This window comes from Numenius arquata, chromosome 1 (assembly GCF_964106895.1).
Source record: "Numenius arquata chromosome 1, bNumArq3.hap1.1, whole genome shotgun sequence".
Taxonomy (NCBI): Eukaryota; Metazoa; Chordata; class Aves; order Charadriiformes; family Scolopacidae; genus Numenius; species Numenius arquata.
In genome coordinates this window covers 56391305-56410474 of record NC_133576.1, presented here as the reverse complement: position 1 = coordinate 56410474, position 19170 = coordinate 56391305, and the positions used below count along the sequence as shown (strand labels likewise).

The window sequence follows — 19170 nt, the reverse complement described above, 5'->3', positions numbered from 1 at the left end:
CCAGTCACAGAGTAAACACTGGTGCCACACTGGGTACAGCTGGAAGAACCCTTTTTACACAAGCTTCATACCTGTGTCAGGACTGCAATACTGATGTCTTGGCCGCTTGCTTCATAGATAAGATCTGTGAGCTCCTCAGGTGGCAGTGGGCTGCAAGAAGGCAAACCACAGCCAGCAGTGACTCAGGCACCTGCTACTAACCTCTTGAACAAACACCAGAACAAAGTGACCCAGAAATATCTTAATATCTTTGCACCACCAAGGTGCCTGTGATTCTGCCTGGGCAGAAGCAATTCCTTCAGAAGGTGAGGAGTAAGTTTTACAACAAGAAGACAGCAGCAGAACAATACCAGCAGGAAGCTGGATAGCAGGCTGCTTCCGTAACTGAGGCAGAGCTTCAACTTACGCGGTAATGATTTTCTCCCGGGGTTCTGGTGGCAGGCCCACTGTAAGTTGCTTGTGGTGTGACAGAAGGTCTGTGCATGCCTATCATAATGCGACAGAAAGCAAGAGACCTTTCTCTGAGTCATGTGGAAGTCATACAGCTTTTAATTCCCCAAAATGAAGCATTTCTTAAGCAATTTTTAAGTGCATTCCTATTAATTACCAGACACAGATTCAGCAGAATGCTGTTAGCTAGTGGCCAAAGATCACCTGAGGTCAACAGGGCTATGAGTCTGCCCAGGCTGAAAGCCTGCTTCCCTGCTCTTTGAAATCAGCAACGTAACGATTAGGGACTCCAGTGAGGCTGGCAGATCAATAAAGGACTTTATCCTTTATCACAAGATAAACATTTGTTGTTCATTTAAGACAAAAAATATTTTGAATCAATGAAAAACTTGGTGTACTAATGTATCTCTTAACAATCTATCTTAAATAAATATATCTCTTTAAAAAAACCCAAACAAACCAAACACAGAACATATTGCATCACGTTCCTGAATTAGCCAGCCTGACACATTCTGAAATTGGTGCTTCCTCCAATGTTTTACTCTTTTATAGTGACCTCTTCAAAAGTGGGTGTTCAGTTTACCTGTTTCAGCACCCTGAATCAAAGACGTCACAAAGCAATGTTCATCTGATTTAAGAGTCTATTTTCCCTCCCTTAATGCAGAACAAACCAGATCATCTCTACTCTCTTCCTCCCCAGTTCGTTTCCAGTATCTTTGCAATTTAACACACACGGCTTTCTGTGAGCATGTCTGTACTGCTTGTCCATCATGTCTTGAGGATGGAAAAGGCTGGGCTTAACCGAGTACCATGCAGGGCAATTATCACAAAATGCTTCCTGCAGATATGACTGTCACCTTCACAATCATTTACAACGTGACATTCTCAGTCCATTCCAATATTATCACAGTTGGCAGTAGAGATGAAAGGTAAAGATGTCGCAATAAGATTTTAGATAGGAAGAGCAACCGACGTTTACACATGAAGTAAGACCAGAAGGCAGCAAGCCCCACTGGCAGACTGGTAGTTTTATCTCTGGCAGGAAACTGAACCAGCATTATTTACATTTCGTACCTCAGCCAGGACTTCCACTCTCTTTTTGAGTATACCGGAAATATAACGGATCAAGCCCCACTCTTGATTGAGGCCTGCCTTTCTGTAGAGCTCATTGAGTAGGCAATGAACAGTGACGCCATACTGTCCATCCAGCTCTGTGTCCCAGTCAGCGCCTCTGCCAGAGAAGAGACGGAAAGTAATTTTCATCAGATAAAACACTACACTACTTAACCTTATTACACAACAAGCAGCCCGATTTGGATCAAATCGCTCATTTTGGTGACAGACTTAAGAAATACAAAGGACATGTAGGCCTTCACCAGAGGTTGGTTATATGTAGACAAAACTTCTTGATACCAGGAACTTTCACATATTAACTTGAGCACTCGCTTAACCAGGAGCCTGTGACTTCAAAGCAATCCCCCACCCAAGGGATTTCCCCCTGAGCTTTAAATCGAGCATGCACGCTGACAGTTTGCTGGAGGAACGCTCCGTGTGGTGCTTCTTCAGAGCAGAATCCAGCAATATCTTCAGTACTGCTGAAGACTGTACCCATTTTTCAGATGCCTCAGAGGGGCTCTACAAGTTTTTTTCCCTGCCTCTTTCTTAGCTTAAGCTTCCATGCTGCTTATGCCATTACTGAAAAAGCAAAGGAGGTTTCTGTTCCTCTCCTGGCTTTGAAACTCACTGCATTACGGCTTCGTGTTGACAATGTTTTGAAGCGTCACAGAATGACCTTTCAACGCCTGTTAGAGGGACAGAGTCCACCAGCCTGTCCAACACAGACTCCTGCAGTGAAACAAGTCCTGAATAGGAAATTAAGGGTGTTACAAGTAGTTAAATAACAAAATGGTATTTTTTCAGGATTTCCTTTGCTCTTTAAGAGAGGCTGCTAAACATTTTGCTTGGGAAAACAAGATCAAAGAGGTCCTCACAGGAGAAAGACTAAAATAAACAAAAATACAACCTTTGTAGCAGCGAGGAAGACCATCTGTGATTAACACATGCTCGTCTTTGCACCCAAAGCTAACTTTCTGCCAGGTTCCACCAGTTTCTTGCATAGGAAAAAAAGCCTAATAAACGTACTACAAAAGATGATTCTGTTGGTTTGTATTTGCATTTTGTTCCCATCAAACCTATTTAATGAGCAGCTGTTTACTAACCCAAACAATTCAGGTTAGACTGTTTCCAAGAATGTGTTGAAGTGAGTTTTAGCCAGGGATGCACTTAGGCATGCAGAGGCATGAGAAGAAAAAATACTGACTACTCATTAAAACTGCATTTTGCTTTTAGTTAGAAAATGACACGACAAAGTTACTCTCCACTTCCTTTTTTGTGTATAGAAATCACAGCAAATCTTTGTGAACTTAACAGAGTGCCACAAATATAGCAAAGCGTGTTGTCATTCATGGAAGTGTTTTTGCATTTCACTTGTAAGCCTTCAAGCCTATATGAATTTGCAATCGTATGCCAATCAACTCTGAAATTTGCAAAAGCATGTTTTGGATCCAAATGATTTATGTAGTCAAGCAAACTGAAAATATCCCTGTTAAAATCCATAATATTTAGCCTCTACCCTCAAAACACAACCCTGAACAGTAGAAAGCATTTACACAAGAATAATCAGAGTTGTGACCAACTATAAAGATGCTGAAGTTTATACTTGGATAACTCACTTTAGTATATGCAAGATATATAGGATATCTGCTTGATCATGGAGCGTTGGGCATTCCTTTAGCTGCTCAACAAGCCGCCTGCAATCCAAATCACCATGAGCATCTTTAGGTAAGTGCAAAGCATTTTCACAGTCCTGATAACAAAGACGGGTGAAAAATCAAAGCAAGGATCTTGAAAAAAGTAGATCAAATTCAAACTGTAGCTTCCCATTAAAAAATACAACAGCCAAGCAACATAATTCTGCAATTGAAATACAGACACATGACATAGTGCTTGCCAGACTACTGCAGACATGAAAAGGAGACTAGCCCCAGGAAATACAACCACCAGAATGGAACTTGTCTCTAGTTTCAGTTCAGTCAACAAGGAAATAATTTTTTTTGACAAAACAAAAAAAAATTTGGAAAAGAAGGCAACCAAGTTATTTGCACACTTTCCCTGTCACGTGCTGCTACTTTTAAAGAGAAACGCAGAAGTATACTACCTTTTTTTAGTTGACATCATTTAGAGCTTTTGAGTTCCTTCTCTAACCTGCATATGTGATGCTTTACAAATGCAGATGTTGCCACCATCCATTTTCCAACCTTATGAAACTACCTTGTTCACTAATCAGATAATGCAATCCTGTGGCAAGTTCTTGGATGAAAAGAAGTTTCATCTAATAAGATATTCAGCAATGTATATGGTTTTAGAATACCATTTCCATGGACAGAGCCTGTAGAGCAGAATCCTTCAGGAGGCTGGATACAACCTCCTGTAACCACTCTCTGGTCACACATACTAGGCCAAAACAGGTGCCCAGCACAATCCCATCTTCCTGTCTTATAGTGGGATTTGGCTGGTGCCTTAAGGACGTCTGTCCTTTCACAGAGTCCCCTCTTGCCCAGAAGTTATTATAAGTAGCATTTCTTGGAGAACATCTTTAAAGGTCATGAATATCCCATTCTTCCCTTTGTGTGTTCGGTTAGGACTAAAGATGATGACTCAACTTTTGGCCTTTAAAATAATCACCTATTATTTTATCTTCTGCAGACACTATTAAAATTTTTCCATTTGATACTGTCTATTTAACCAAAAAACCCTCTCACAGCCAAAAAATAAATCAATTCCAAAACAAGGGAGTAGCTATTCAGTGCCTCAGGCAGAATGGCTTGTCTGTGAAGCAAAATGAGAACTAGCAGAGGGTTTGGCTGGGTAACACAGGAAAGGCCGCTGTATTGGGTCCTAAAAATGCAAACAGCATAAAAATTCCCACAGCTTACCTTTGTCTCAAAGAAATGGGGATTATCAACAAGGTTCAGAGACTTCCGGTGTGTGTTCAGAACTTTAGTGGGCAGAGACATAGACACAGCTGGAAAGCAAAGCCAACAGGAAAGAAACCAAAAGTCCATGTCAACAACATGAAAATTGAAAACACCTACATGAAGCAACTATACTAGGTAAGAACAACAGAAATAAAAGTCAAAATATAGAGGGAACACTTCTGAGATGCCTTACATGGAACTCGGAGACAAGCTCACATTCTGAACCTTATCTCCCTGCAGGCTTGCTCCAAGAGTTTGACATCAGCACGTCAAAGCCTCAGGCGCTACATGCTCAACTGGTACCTCTTATGACAGCCCATACCTCAGAAATCCTACAGCCTAATGACCTGACCCTGCTAAGTGTTTTAAACATTTTAACAGGAAGTACGTGGAGAAAATGGTCTAACCAGTAAGATATCATAATTAAAGTGATAACGGTAAATGCATGCTAATGCTCTATTAACTTCTTATATTGAATTTAATAGAGAGATGATCCAGCATATGAAAGATGGGAGAAAAAACTAACAGAAAGACTGAAAGTTATTAATATATGCCTCAGTTGAGGGAACTCTTCCTTTAACCAGGGTATTGAATGCTACATACAAACCACTGCATATATTGAAATCTATTTACAAATTCAGTCAAAGCATCATATTGGTATAAATCCAACAATCAGTCTAGTAGAAATACAGCGTAATTATGAATGCTGTCCTCCCTCTCTACTCCATTTGTTCTTACAAATTCAGAAAGTACACGTGCATACTTATGTTTTTCTGGCATCAGAACATTTCATTTCACCACAACTTTATTAAAATAAGAAAGTACATTTTGTCTGCCTTTGTTTATATAAAGACAAAAAAATATGAATTCACCGACTCAGGTTCTAAGTTCTATCCACTGAGAAGCTGCATCAGTTTCTATAACATTAACTTTCATTAAATGATAACTTGCTATGAAATGTATCTATGTATACACCAAGACATGGGATACAGCAGGAACACTACAGGAACAACTTTGGACTCATTCTTATTTCTTCATAATTACAACATGCTTGTGCCACTAGTTCTTATTAAATTGCAGAATTTTGAAATACTTGAACTTACCCCTTTTAGCACCCAAAACTGGTTTTCTATTATTATCATCACTAAATAAATAATAGGGAGAAATACCTGGAACTTCCAAGCCCTTTGTCTTGGCCATTATTGACAATATCTCTTTTGTGGAATGGTTTGCACTGAACACAGGTGGTTGATTAGCAGTCTTTGAAGTAGGAGGCAGGTATGACTTCAGTGCTGTACTCTGCAGGACATCATTTATATACTGATCCAGCTCATCCTGGCTTTCTAGTATGACATACATAAAAGGTTTATTAAAGCTAAAACCATAATTTATCAGTTCTTTCTTTTTCAAACACAAAAATGCAAAAATACGACAAGCAAGAGATTTTTCAGCTGAAGAAATTAGAAAGAAAAAAAATCAGTTTTCGACACTCTGAAAACAGTTACATTATGGAGTTGTTTTTCCCTTTGAAAGGCAGAAAAAGGGGTTTTATCTTGCTGGTAGTCCACAGATCAGTTCTTCCACAAACTCTTGTCTATGACTCCTCTCAGTCTCTTCATCCCTCTAGCCTCTTCTGCACCCCACACCCCCCTATCTGCTGACTCTTCAGAATCAGTTTTACTGCAGCAGTTACTGGTCAACACCATACCACGAACGTGGGAAAAATATGCACAAACTCCTTCTCCAAATTAAGTCATGCACGTACTGTCCACAGACTGACACATGAGAAACTGGAATGACTACTAGCTATGCACAAAACAGATTCTTCATTGTAGGTAAACCCAGGCTCTGATGGTGGAACTCGACAGGAAAAAAAAAAATTTGAAGTGAAAAAGCATTACCTTTTTCACAGAAGTCTGCTGGATAGCCTCCATATTCACTGTCAGGGCTATTTCGGCCTTCATTAGGGTCATCAAACAGCTTTACGTCACAGTCTGGATCCAGGAAGCTCAGATGTGTATGGAAAGAGGTGGTAAGAAATTCTGATAACTTGCCTATCTTCACCCTGCAAACAGGAACGTATGCCAAGGAGCATTAACATCCACCATGTTGATACTGATTAATGCTCACTGAGCTTTAAACAACTTCTCCAAAATTTGAGACCTACTGCCTGATCCACCTTTCATAACTACAAAGCAGCAGATAACCAATACGGAGAAAAACAAATGCAAAACAATAGTTGCAGATCCACCTGGGTACTTACTCCTCTAGCTACTACTTGAACTTAAATGTGTTATGGTAACACCTATAAATTTAACTCAAAACCTAATTATGCAGTGTTGTACGTTTATATGAAGGGAGACCCTGAACGAAGACCTAAACTCCAAGGATAACACCTGAGAAATAGGGGCTGAGAAGTTCCCATGAACAGCAGCATCTTTTCACAGAACAGCAGTGCTGCTAAAAATCAGAAAACACATCTGATTGTCAGAGGAAGATACTGACTGAGAGTGTGTAAACAGGAAGAGAATAGGGAGGTACTGTGGCATCATATTAAATTGCTTTTATATATAGATAAATGGAACAAATAACCTTATAAGTACTACATGTAATTCATATTTAAAACATGTACAATAACTGTGAAAGATAATTACTTCTTCAAAACAGAAGCCCAGACAAGACTGAGTTTTTTTATTTCCAAAGGTTTGACATTTGTGTTTCCTTATCCATTAATGGCAGTCAGAGATGGTACACATGTTGTGAGACAGATCTTTCCCATTGCATCTGAGGTCCAGCTACCATCTGATCGCCATATAATAACTTAACCTGAAACTTCTCTCTCTGCAGAGTTCCAGTACAAGGTCTGTGCACTATCACAAGTTCAAAATTGAGACTTGTATAGGATTTAATTAAAAAAAATCAGGGAAAGAATCATTTGCAGGTTCTGACATTACCTTGCACCTCCAAAATAACCATCCTCTAATTTTCTTATGGTGGCAAGAACTGCTGGATGAATGTCAGTACCATCATCAACTAAAAAAGAATAATGGGAGAGCTGAAGCTTACCAACACATTCTCAAATTATCACGTCCAAATAAAGTGTATTACTGGGTGTTCTCTACAAAGTAAATCAGACAAATTTAAACCAGAGCCCACAACTGCTGTCAATACTAGCTTATTCAAAAAATCCCAAACAAACAAGCAAACAAAAACCAACTCTGAAACAAGTTCCAAAGGGAATTGTCAAACAAAAATCAACCCACTCAAGACAAGTTCCATAGGAATTTCTATCAAATTTCTTTGGACAGAAATAGTATGGAGATGATGGGGAAACATAAGGATATAAAGGGGGAGTAAAACCAAAACGAAATATTACCATGTCATCCAAATTGAGCATACACTTGAGCAAGTTTAACTGTACTTTTCATGTTAAAACTCAGATGTTGCAAAAATCATGCCACCTGTCTCCTCTCAAACTGACTTCCATCCTACTCCCCCGCAGTAACCTACTCTGCTTGAAACAGAGAAAATTGAGTTTACCAAGCATTGTGTGGGTGATGGGAAACGTCAGGGTTGGTCTCCCTGTCATCCTCCAACAAGAAGTGAGATAAGCCAGCTCTGTCTTGAGCATCTCCACAATCATCTGATTGTCTAGAGCCAGATAGAAGTGATGCTGGTCAGTAAACTAGAGAACAGAGAAATACGGCATATCAGTAGCTGTCAGCGCTGTCCTTATTTTTTTCCATTTCCTCCCTTAAATCATTCACAAAAGCCACATGAGCTATTCTTGACCACAACACAGACTGCACAAATTAACCTAACAGGGCCTGCAACTGTGAAAAAGAAACCCGTGCTTGTGCAGAGTCCAGTTTCTTACAGTTGTAGGCTGACAGTGAAAGAAGTAAGCCATACAAATAAAAAGTAGACAAATCACACCCATGAAGTAGAATCTTCCCAATGAATTACAGTAACCTATGATCTGGAAGATGGAAGTACTCTAAATGTGGAAAAAAAAATCTAACAATAGCAACAAAAACAATAAATAGACTTAAGTGCATGTTGGGGACTAGGAACTAGTAACTGAATGTCTCTTGGGAACAATCTGAAAGTCAAGCAAAATACAGAAAAACTAGCAGTTCCTGTGGCAAAAAGGTACATGAAATGTACAATGATAAAGTGTGCTGTTCCCACTACACGGGAAAGCCAAGAACCGCAGTAAAGAGACTATTATGGCTACTTCAGGAGCTGGAAACCAAAAAAGCTGGACAAACTACAGAACATATGTCAAAGTAGACACAACAATAGTTAAGGAAGCATATAAGTCTTAGGGAGGGGTGGAAAAAGGAGGCTGGGATGTAAAAACCCCATCAATTAGTAATACACATAATGGTCAAGGAGGAAACATCCTGTAAACACATCAGAATTAACTGGAAAACACAGAAACTGTAGGTCTGTTAATAAAGAGAGAAAGGAGGTAGGATAAGAGGATTGAAGCATTCAATCAAAGCTGAAGCATTCAAGACTATTTTTACTGACAGAAGAAAAGTAGTGAATACTGTAATTCCTGTATATATATATATAAGTAGTAAAACCTGTAATACTACTTTTAAAAAAGTCGTAGGACTCCAGCCTGAGTATGGGAAGAAACGGTTAAAGAACACGTAAATTCAAGATGGTAAAGTCCAGAGAAATTATTTCACAGAACTTGAGGAACTAGCCAAAACAATCCCTGAGCCACTCGCAATTAGTCTTAATAATTCAGGAAGAACAAGTCCCAGATATCCAGAGAGAAGCAAACACACTGGCTGTCTTTAGAAAGGAAGAGCCAGGATCACATAGATCTGTCAAGCCAATTTCAGTGCCTGAAAGCACAGGAAAACAAAGCAAATTTGAGACTGCCAAGATAATTACAAAATGATAAAGCAAAATGGACAAACAGTCATATCAAAAACCAATCTCAGCAAACCAGTATGATTTCCTTCTTTAGGAGCAACTAAATAGTAGGTACAAGAAAGTGGCTGACATCTCTCAACTTTCGCAAATTTTCATATTAGTGAGCTGAAGAAAAACCATCTGATCAGGCAAAACTGCCTTCTCAAAAAGCAGTTATTAAACATTTTTCCAGAATGAGAGGGTATCTAAATAGGGTCATGCTTTGCCCCACACCTAATCAATGTTTTCATTAGAGAATAGGATGAAATACAAACTACAGACCCACAAAATTTGTGGACATTACTCAAGATCAACACAGATGAGTTAACCGCTAACCTTAGGAAGCTGAAATTAAACATTAATTCCACACCCCCACCCCCTCCCAAAAAATGTCAGGAGGAAACATCTGCCTACAAAGTACAACAGAAATGTTATGGAGGTTTTAGTCAAACATGGAATAAGCAGCAACTGTCAGTGTGTTGCTGATTCAAAGATAATTGCCATTTGTGAATGTATTAATAAGCACGTGCATACTTGATACATGGGAAGAATTCAGCTGGAATATTAGGTCCTACTTATGTAGTAAAATGCAGACAAAGAGGTATTTTGAAAAAAATCATGACTCTAAGGAATTTTTCCCTCATTTGCAAAAGTGAAAAATGGTGGGGGGGAACAACACAACAAAAGCAATCTGTTACAAGGGTGCTTGTGATCAATTGACATGGGAAAGGATGGGAAGGGAGCCACATTATTTGTAGTAAAACTGATGTTGTTTGGACATCATGAAGGACTGCAGAAGCTATCTATGGAGACCACTGAGTATCTTCGACTGGAATTTAAAGACTACATCTATTTAGGAGGGTGTAAGCATTCTTTATCCTGCTCCAGATCCACATGTTTGGAGTAGGTGATCCCTTGGCCTTCTAGTACCAACTCCTAGAGTAAGTCTACAGGAGTATGTCATATTTCATTAAATGTATAAATAAGAGCCATTAATTCTGGGAGAATCCAAACTTCCAGCTGCATTGAAGAAGGCACTAAGGAGAAAACAAGACAGAACAACCCTTTCTCGGCACTATATTGACCTTTTCAACAATATAATGAAAAGATTACGTCTTAGTCTCTTGGGGATTACAGTACTTGGCACACTTACGCGAAACTAAATTTTCCATCAAGGCAATCAGTAAGAAGACATATTAAGTGACCTATTTCTGGAGAAACTATTTCATTACAATGTTGATTTGGGCAGAGATCAGTAACAGCTTTGTACTATTGATTTGCTGTGTTCTCCTAAGCCAGAAGCCAAAGAAGCCAGACTCTGTATGACAGAAGAGATTTATCAGCAGTCCTACCATGCTGATCATCCAACGCTCTTAAAAACCCCCAAAAGCAAAGCACATCTGCTTTATCAGCCCTGCTCTGTGGAGTGACAGAACATAAAAGCAAAGTGCTTTGATAATTATTAGCCATTAAGTAAGCAGTGATTTCCATGCCAGATTTAAATGCTCACCTGAGGGGTAAAAGTAAATATTTGATTTCTTATCATGTACAGCTTGGAGGTGCCTAACACTCCAATGTGTCGGTGTGGCCGTCCACTTAATTTCATGTTCTTGTTCCGGCCTGGAAAGAAAAGAGAAAGAAAAAAAAAATTCTCACTTCCTTTGTGGCTTTCCACAACAACCGTTTTAGACAAGAGATCTACTTCATTCATATCAGCAAGGCAGAAGACAGATAAGAGTGAGATGCTACAGACTGGTCCATTTTGTAGAAACCACCAATATAATAGTTAGAGTTCTTCAAAGGCCTGATCAAAAATAAAAATTTTGGCTTCACTGACCATGGGATTACGTCTTTTAATTATAGTCATTGCTCAGCACCTGAAGTTTCCCCACCAAGAAGGACAGGAGGCATGCCCTTCCAAAAACAAGCTGATCAACATACAACAGAAATTGTAGTGCTTTAACTGTAGAACCTTAAAAATTTAACCCACACAAGGCTAAATCCAAATTAAAAGTACATCCAGATGCAAAGACAGATTTTCATTCTTTTCATCAGGCTAATCAGCTCCACTTTTCTCAGTGGAGCTTATTAGCAAATGATGCACACTGTACCCTTTGCTCCAGCAGCCGGGAGCTGACTTGAATCTGTCTGACAAGGAATATAAGCCAAACAACCACATGCCTGAAAAAATACCATTCCCAAAGAAGTCGCTATTAAAAACAATACACTAATGTGTCAAATCATCCTACTCACCCCCACTAGTGAAAGAAAGCTATTACGAGTAATTGTGAAATAAATGTAAGCTTCAGCAAAGCCCCACAAATGCTTCATTTGTTAAAAGTTCTTTGTGATAAAAAGACAAATTCTTTCCCAAAAGCAGCATATGCATTTCTGTTCTCCATGTAAAGGGCACACTTTCTAGACTGATTTGAAGGCCCCATTACTTTGGATGGTTCCAAAAAACTTCTTGATAAAGCAAAACACCAAAAAAACCCCAACAAGAATCTCCTCCGCAACAGAAAAACCCTTTACTAAAGACAGTTTCTCTGTGGAAGTAGCTCCTGCAAGACGAGTCAGTTCTTGCCTAACTCCAAGGGTACAGGGAAACTTGTATTTTGGTCATCTTTTCTAATGAGGCAATTTTTTTCCTGTTGGAGTTCCTTGTTTAAGACAGAAATTCTAATTTTGTTTGCATAAATGCATTTTTTTTTTACATCAAAGAAATTTATTTAGATAAAAGAAATTAAATTAAGGGGATTGAGACAGTGTGAAGCAAGAAGACCAAGCACCAAAACACTACCCCTTAAAAATTACCTGGCAGAGCAGTAGAGAGAGGCTGCCATGTTCAAATACCTACCCAGCATGGTGTAGAGGTTACTCAGGATGCGAGCTGGCTGCACTCTGAGAGGATGGATATCAGCAATGCTCTGAACATTGATTCCATGGTCTTGCAAGAGATTCTTAATTTGATTAGATTCTGCCAGAACAGTTACTGCATAACAAAAAACAAAAATGCTAGTAAGAACCAAAGTTCTTCTCTTTTTAACTGACTGTCTCTACTGTCATTTCTCAAATACTGCATAGTTTACTGAAAATGCACAAAGGCCTAGGCCTCACTTCTTTCTTTAGTTACGAGCCTGTGAGATCAAAGGGGACTGTAAGAGGCTGTCAAACAGTTTTTGGCTCTCTGCTTCCCAACATGTCTTGCCATTCTTGACTACTTTGAATTACTCTGTGGTCCAAGTCAGAGGGTCCTCATGAGGTCTCTACTTCAACCTCCTGCTCAAAGCAGGGTCAGCCCTGAGGTTAGACTTAGCTCTTTGGGGCTTTGGCAGTTTCTCTAGATTTCTTTCAATACCACTAGTTTGGATCATGCAGTCTCTTTCAGCAGATGGTGCTTTTCTCCTGTCAAACAAGGGGAAACCCAACTCAAAAAATCTTCATTGCTTTTATACAGCACACCGTAACAACACAATCAATGGGGAGCAGATGCTGTTACCTACATAGCAATAGATGTTACAGAGGCCATAAAATGGCAGAGGTAGGGGAAAAAATTGCCAAAATCACAGGAATTTACAATCCAGGCCTTGATCCAACCTCTTGTTCTGCTTGAGGTTTTGCCCATGTTAGCTGGCTTATTGGTTTGGGACTAATAATTCAGTGTTCTTCTTTGCATTATAAATATTTCTCAAAGATGCTAAAAATAAGCATTTCTATTTCTACTAGAAATTAAGCACTTCAGATTAGCAAAATACCACCCCCATGAGACACCAACAGGGGTTAAACAACCACCTGCCCACGTCACAGCATCATTGACAAAGGCTGCTCCTGATAAATGAGCTGGTTGCTTTTCCAGATCAGTACAGGCCCTTAAAAAGCCTTTAAGTCCTGATCAGCTGGTCATTGCCCACTGCTTAATTTTCTGGTTTTGACTCTTCCTGCATTGACAAAAGAAGCCACTCCCCTCCAGTAGCCAGAAGATAGCTCTATGTTTTGCTGCCTCACCTACACATTGATCTCTGGTTCCTCCGAAAAGGAGGAAACCTAACTTAAGCAGCACAGAAACCTAACTAAACTGACTGGTCTCCTGCCCCTTCTTGCTAAAATCCACCAAGATTTTCATTTTCACTACAAGATTAAGTTTGCCACTCTCCAGTCCCTGAGGCGTCTTAAAATTTTAATATATATTTTTTAGAAGTTTGTTAAAGCTGATCTTCCCCCCAGGAAAGTGGCAGTTAGGCAAATAAGCCCTTTCTCCTTCTTACAGTAGCACCAAAGCATCCATGTCCCATGCAAAAAACCATACTGCTTTTAAACATCTCTGTCTTCTCTCCTGTACAAAGGGACTTCACCATCACATGATCCAATTCACTCAGAATGTTCAAAAAACTCCCTCACCTTGTACCACAACGTCAGGTTTAAATCCAGTGGAAAATCTCCTGTTTAAGGGATCAATTTCTCCCGGAGCAAGAAATCCCTAAAATAAATGCAAAAGAAAGAAAAAAGAAAGGAAACAAATCTTTCTGATGACATCTAGAAAGAATCTTAACCAATTTTGATATTTTATCAGGACAGCAGGACTAAAAACCTGGTTTCTCTATACCATCCACTAAGTAGTACATTCAATAAAAACAATGAATGCGACATTTTTCAGGATAACAAGAAAACAGTTATGACTGACACAATCTGCATGTCCATATTTCCTATTTTAGAGCTGCAGCAACTGACATAATTTCACCAGGCCAGTGATTTTTTCTTTTGTAGCTCCACAGAGATATTCAGTGGTTCCTTTAAAAAGTCCATGGCTGATATCGGACAACTCCGTAGGCATCTTATGCCACAGAGTAAGGCACAGCCTGGTGAAATTGAAACAGTGCAAAATCTGGGACAGTCAAGTCAGCTTGGACGTATTCCTCTAGCCTAAGCATATATCTACTCCATCTGACAACTTATGCAGCTTGATTAGAAGCAGACAATTGCAGATCTATATATACAAAAAAGGCCCTGAAAGCTCAGAGTAACCCCTCCATGGTTCATATACATGTTTCTGCTGGAAAACACATTGTCCCCTACTTGTCAATCAAGATGTACTTAAAGCCCAAGCCATGTCAAAACAAAATGAAATACAAGCTTATCTACTATACAAGAAACAATTACCTCTGCTAGTAGGCAGCTAAGGACATACAATGATTGGCCCCAAAGATGAGGCAACTTTCCCACTGGGACACGATCCACTGAATGAGGATTTTCATATTCCTCGTCCACCTAAAAACAAATGCATAAGCAAGAAAAATTACCCTAGAGTTGTGAAGAACAGTCAATAACATGGAAGTACTTGAAAAAATGCGCTCTATCATCTATCCTTTCTAACCTGCCTTTATTATTGACAACGAGATCTCTTGGTTTTACTTTTAAGGCTGCACATTTTCTGGGACAAGAACTATGCTTTCTTTTCATACAGCACCCCACCCTACAAAGCTGGAGGTTGCATGGGAACTCTGCGTGCCATTAAAGCTTTGTCGTTAGCACTTCGCCTTTCTTCTCACCATGCCTTTGCTGCCTTCCCTCTGGACAGCTTGTAGGTAATTGCGCGTCTGCCTTCCAACCCCTTGCCAGATGACACTTGAACTTCACTGAGGTCTACCTAGCTTCCTGGTGCTTTCCAAAAATGATGGCTATTCCACCTTTGCCGTGTTAGTTAGAACAGTCAATGGAAAAATTAAGAGTAGACTCTTACTAAATTACAAGAAAGAAAAAATGCCTTGGTTTTGCAGTATACAGATCTATTAAGGGCAGGGAAAAACTCTCCTAGATAACTCCTTTAGCGAAGCCATTTTAAAACTGACAAATGACAGGCAAAATCTACAGTTTATTTGGCACATTCATCAGATCATGATCATACCAAAATTCACAAGAAGGCTCTCAACTCTTACATGCTTTTTCCCACTAGGAAGGCAATTCAGAGTTTCCACCTCAGATCTGCGAGCAAGACATCAGCTGTCGACACTCCCTGCCCAAACTCAGACCAACCCAGGAGGCTCCACACCCTTAGTGAGTGAGGGCTGAGAAGTCTGGAGCAGGAGAAAAAATTGTTGGGGAGGGATACAAAGACAAATAGCATGGAAGAGCACATAAGCTCGTTTGAATTTCTGTCACAATGGGACAATCAGATAAACAGTAACAGCAAAGGAGGGAGAGAGAAAAAAACCCCAACCAAACCAAACAAAAACGCCAGCTCAAGCCCTAATCCATCTGAAACCTGTTTCTCTCTCACATACAAGCTCTGGAAAAGAAAGAACACAATCAATCAATAGACTAGATAGGCAGGACAGTCTATGCTTTATTTCTTCTTTGAGCTTCCGTTCCTGAGTCAGCATCAGCACTTCTTAAATATATGTCTTGCTATGAGCATGTAAAACTTTAGACTTGCCCTAATGTTTCCACTGGTACTCAGATTGCAAAATAAAATTGTGACCGTTTGGAAGCCTAAAGTTTGCCTTTTCTCAGCAGGAGCTGTGAGAAGTCTCTTAGTTTTGAAATAATGTGTGATAGCCATTTTGTATTGCTGGTTTAGATTTATCAGCTACAGGAAAACTATAAAACTGATATTCATCGACATCTACACTTTGCGTACTGAAGTGGATGCTGCATTTTTGCAATACCTTTTCTGGAGGGACCGCATACAGTTCAGGCATCAGCACTATTCCATTCTTCTCTCTAATAAGTATTCCTTCCAGAGCCTCTCTATACTCTTGTACCTGAAATATTTTTAAAAGTGTGAGAATTCACATTACAGTCATCAAAAGCGAAAAGTTAAATTTTTAGTACTTTCCAACAGTACTTTTCTGCTGAAAGTTAAGTTTAAAAAAAGGGGTTGCGGGGGGAGCGGGGGGGGAGAAGGGCAGGGAAATCATGACTTGCTAATGGAAGATCAGGGTTCAAATTCTCAGAGACTGTTCCAGCATCTCATTATTATCAGCCTCAGAACCCTGAACACACAGCTTTAATCTATAACACACCACTGCAGTACAAAACTTCTAACATGTATCTATCAAGTAGTCACTGGAACAAATCCTACATAAAACTTTCAACAGATGACAATGTGGTGAAATGGATGGTAGGATTGAATATCCATAAAAGTGTAACATGCACAATTGTCTATGATTTTGTGAATTCTGCTTTGCAGGACCGGGAAATCAGTTTCTCTTAATTGACTTAAAATTGCTTAAAAAGGTACCCACAGGTTCATATTATGGCACACTGATATTTCAGCATCCTGTCCTTCTCCACTCTTTTTGAGTCCTCAGGGTGTTTATTTTTCTAACAACTGCTGCCACTGCAACCACTTGTTTTCAGCAGTAATTGGCGAAGACTAAACACTCATCTGAGTGTCTCAGTGACTCATTCAGCTATGTTTAAACTGTGGGAACTGGGAGCAATTGTCCAGTCTGACCATGTCCTAGCATAGCCCGTCTGTACACAATAAAGGCAATCAGCTACATACTGTCCCAGATAACCCAACTAAGTTCTAAAGACTGCTTTGTGAAGTGCTATTTTACTTACATGACTGAAGTTTCAGAAAACTTTCTGGTTTTCCCCCTCATGAAATAATGACATTTCTCTCTCCACCAGATTATTTTTACTGTGTTCAGTAAAGCAACTTACATTTCTAGTGTCAGAAAGTATTTCACTTAATTTACAACATCTAATACAGAAAGAAGGCTTTTTGGCCTGAAATCCTCTGTTTGCCATTTTGTTTTTTAAGGGGTTATGTTTAGCAATCTCCTCTCCCTCTACATACCAGGCAATTTAAAAACACATCTACAGAAGTCTTGGTATGAATACATTTAGTCCTGGCTACTTACCGCTTTTTAATTCACTAGTATTCTGCAGGTGCCACTAGAACCTTTGGAGGGCTACCATCAATTTAGGTCCCCTGACCACTGGATGCTTGACACAGTAAAGGCATGAAGTAACTTAGGGAACTAGAGAAAATTAAATGGCTCCTCATGATCCAACCCCAAATCTCCCTGAATGTACGACAGGACTGAAAGTACTATGAATCTTGTTCTCAGCAGCAAAGCCAGAGAAGTCAGGGGATAAAGAAGCTGGTCTCATCCTGAAGTAACCGGGAAGGGGGCATCAAGGTTGGTCATAAGACAGAACCAGGGAAATAAATCCTATTCAGCCCCATTTGACCACATCAGCTAACAGCCACTCATCTTGGTAGAGAGAGAGGGCAACAAGGCCCCAGTGTGCACAACCCCATAGACTCTATCACTTCATGAACTCCCCAGGAGGGTAAGACTGGCTGAAGAGTATTCCCATCCTGCTGATGGGGTATCCACATGATACCCAAAATAAAGACGGAGTAAAGCTACAAAATACTGTGGGTAAATGGCTTTGCATTTCCATTGAAAATAATTTCTTCTTTCCTCACCTGAATTTTGTCCTCATTAAATACTCCATCAATTAGGAAGTATGTCCAGAATACCGGCCACTCACATTCAATATTCTCAAAGAGCTTGAGTTCAGCAGGATCATAGTGCAGCCTGCTTGGATCCTAGAAATTCAATCACACTCGTTTAGTCACAGCGCTAAATTAGTCACTTATATTCCAATCATAATGGCAGCCTATTTTATACAAGCGATTAAAACTAAGAAACCAATAAAACCACTAGAAATAGTTTCCACGCAGTCTCTTGACTTCTTTTTCACATTCAGTCTCAGACTCATTTAATTGTTCCCTAGACAAATCAACCCTTCCCAGTGTCAGAATCTAGGCGTCACCCAAATAATCTTGGTTCTGCCTCAGTTCAAAGATATTTTGGGTCTCCTCAGAGAACACCACTTCCACTTCAGCACCATAAGCGTATCTAAGGGCTCAGTTCTTACAGAACTATGAATTAATTTCCATCCTTAATAACTGGTTTTCAAACCCTTAGCCTCCTTCAGATGTGTGTCATTTCTGGAGTGAATACCTGGATTACCTCCAAATCCACTAAGATATCTTAACAGCGATACAGAGCATCACCCCTTCATGTAAATGAGACAAAAAATACCTATAAACAAGAGATAAAATTATTCCTAATGTCTACTGAAAATATATATCCGAAGTACCTCTCTGGGTGTCTTGTAACCATCTCGGAGGAAGCGACAGCAGCCATAGCGGCCCTGTAACAAACAAAATTATAGAAAGCTTCACATACTGTTCTTCCTCAGACTAACATCAGCAGAAAAGTATCTGCTGAGTTTTAAATGTCACTTAGGGATTTTCTTCCCTCTCTTCCACGCACAGATGTGCCAAGTCTGGCAACCCTTCTTTAATTACAATTTTTGATTAAGAAAGGGAGGTTCTCTTTCCCTCTGGAAAATAAAAATAAAGGAAATCCTTACCTGCAATTTGGATATGATTTCACTCTTGGTCACATTAACAAGGTTTAGATCCTCCACTGCAAAAGCCGGGTAAGAAATAATAGAGAGAAGGCCAGCATCTATCTCCTTTGATGTGGATGCCCTCGGCAACATGGAGTATAAAATTGACTGAGCAAAACAGGAACAGAAGAAAGGGATATAAACAATTTACCTACTTGAAAAGGCTATTTCAAGTGCAAATGGGATAGACTATACTATTTGCAAACTGACAGAGAACTCACTGCATAATTATTTTTAACTAAGTTACTACGAGACTACTTCACACCATTCACCCTGTTTCTAGTAGGTCATGTGAAAGTGAACAGTGTGGTCTGAA

The 19170-nt window shown here is 39.6% G+C and overlaps 1 protein-coding gene across 1 annotated transcript in view; it reads right to left on the bottom strand.

The window, feature by feature from the left end:
- The window catches only part of PHKA2 (phosphorylase kinase regulatory subunit alpha 2), a 43174-nt gene that overhangs the window by 11708 nt on the left and 12296 nt on the right, over positions 1-19170 (bottom strand). Inside the window, exons 8-24 of the mRNA XM_074149672.1 lie at positions 18816-18962; positions 18540-18593; positions 17860-17982; positions 16082-16177; positions 14577-14684; positions 13818-13896; positions 12277-12411; positions 10930-11039; positions 8028-8172; positions 7442-7520; positions 6389-6552; positions 5657-5830; positions 4446-4534; positions 3183-3316; positions 1525-1681; positions 407-486; positions 72-150 (exon numbers count right to left, since the gene is read on the bottom strand). Of these exons, the coding sequence (XP_074005773.1) occupies positions 72-150; positions 407-486; positions 1525-1681; positions 3183-3316; positions 4446-4534; positions 5657-5830; positions 6389-6552; positions 7442-7520; positions 8028-8172; positions 10930-11039; positions 12277-12411; positions 13818-13896; positions 14577-14684; positions 16082-16177; positions 17860-17982; positions 18540-18593; positions 18816-18962 (1953 nt within the window). The remainder of the gene's footprint in view (positions 1-71; positions 151-406; positions 487-1524; positions 1682-3182; positions 3317-4445; positions 4535-5656; positions 5831-6388; positions 6553-7441; positions 7521-8027; positions 8173-10929; positions 11040-12276; positions 12412-13817; positions 13897-14576; positions 14685-16081; positions 16178-17859; positions 17983-18539; positions 18594-18815; positions 18963-19170) is intronic.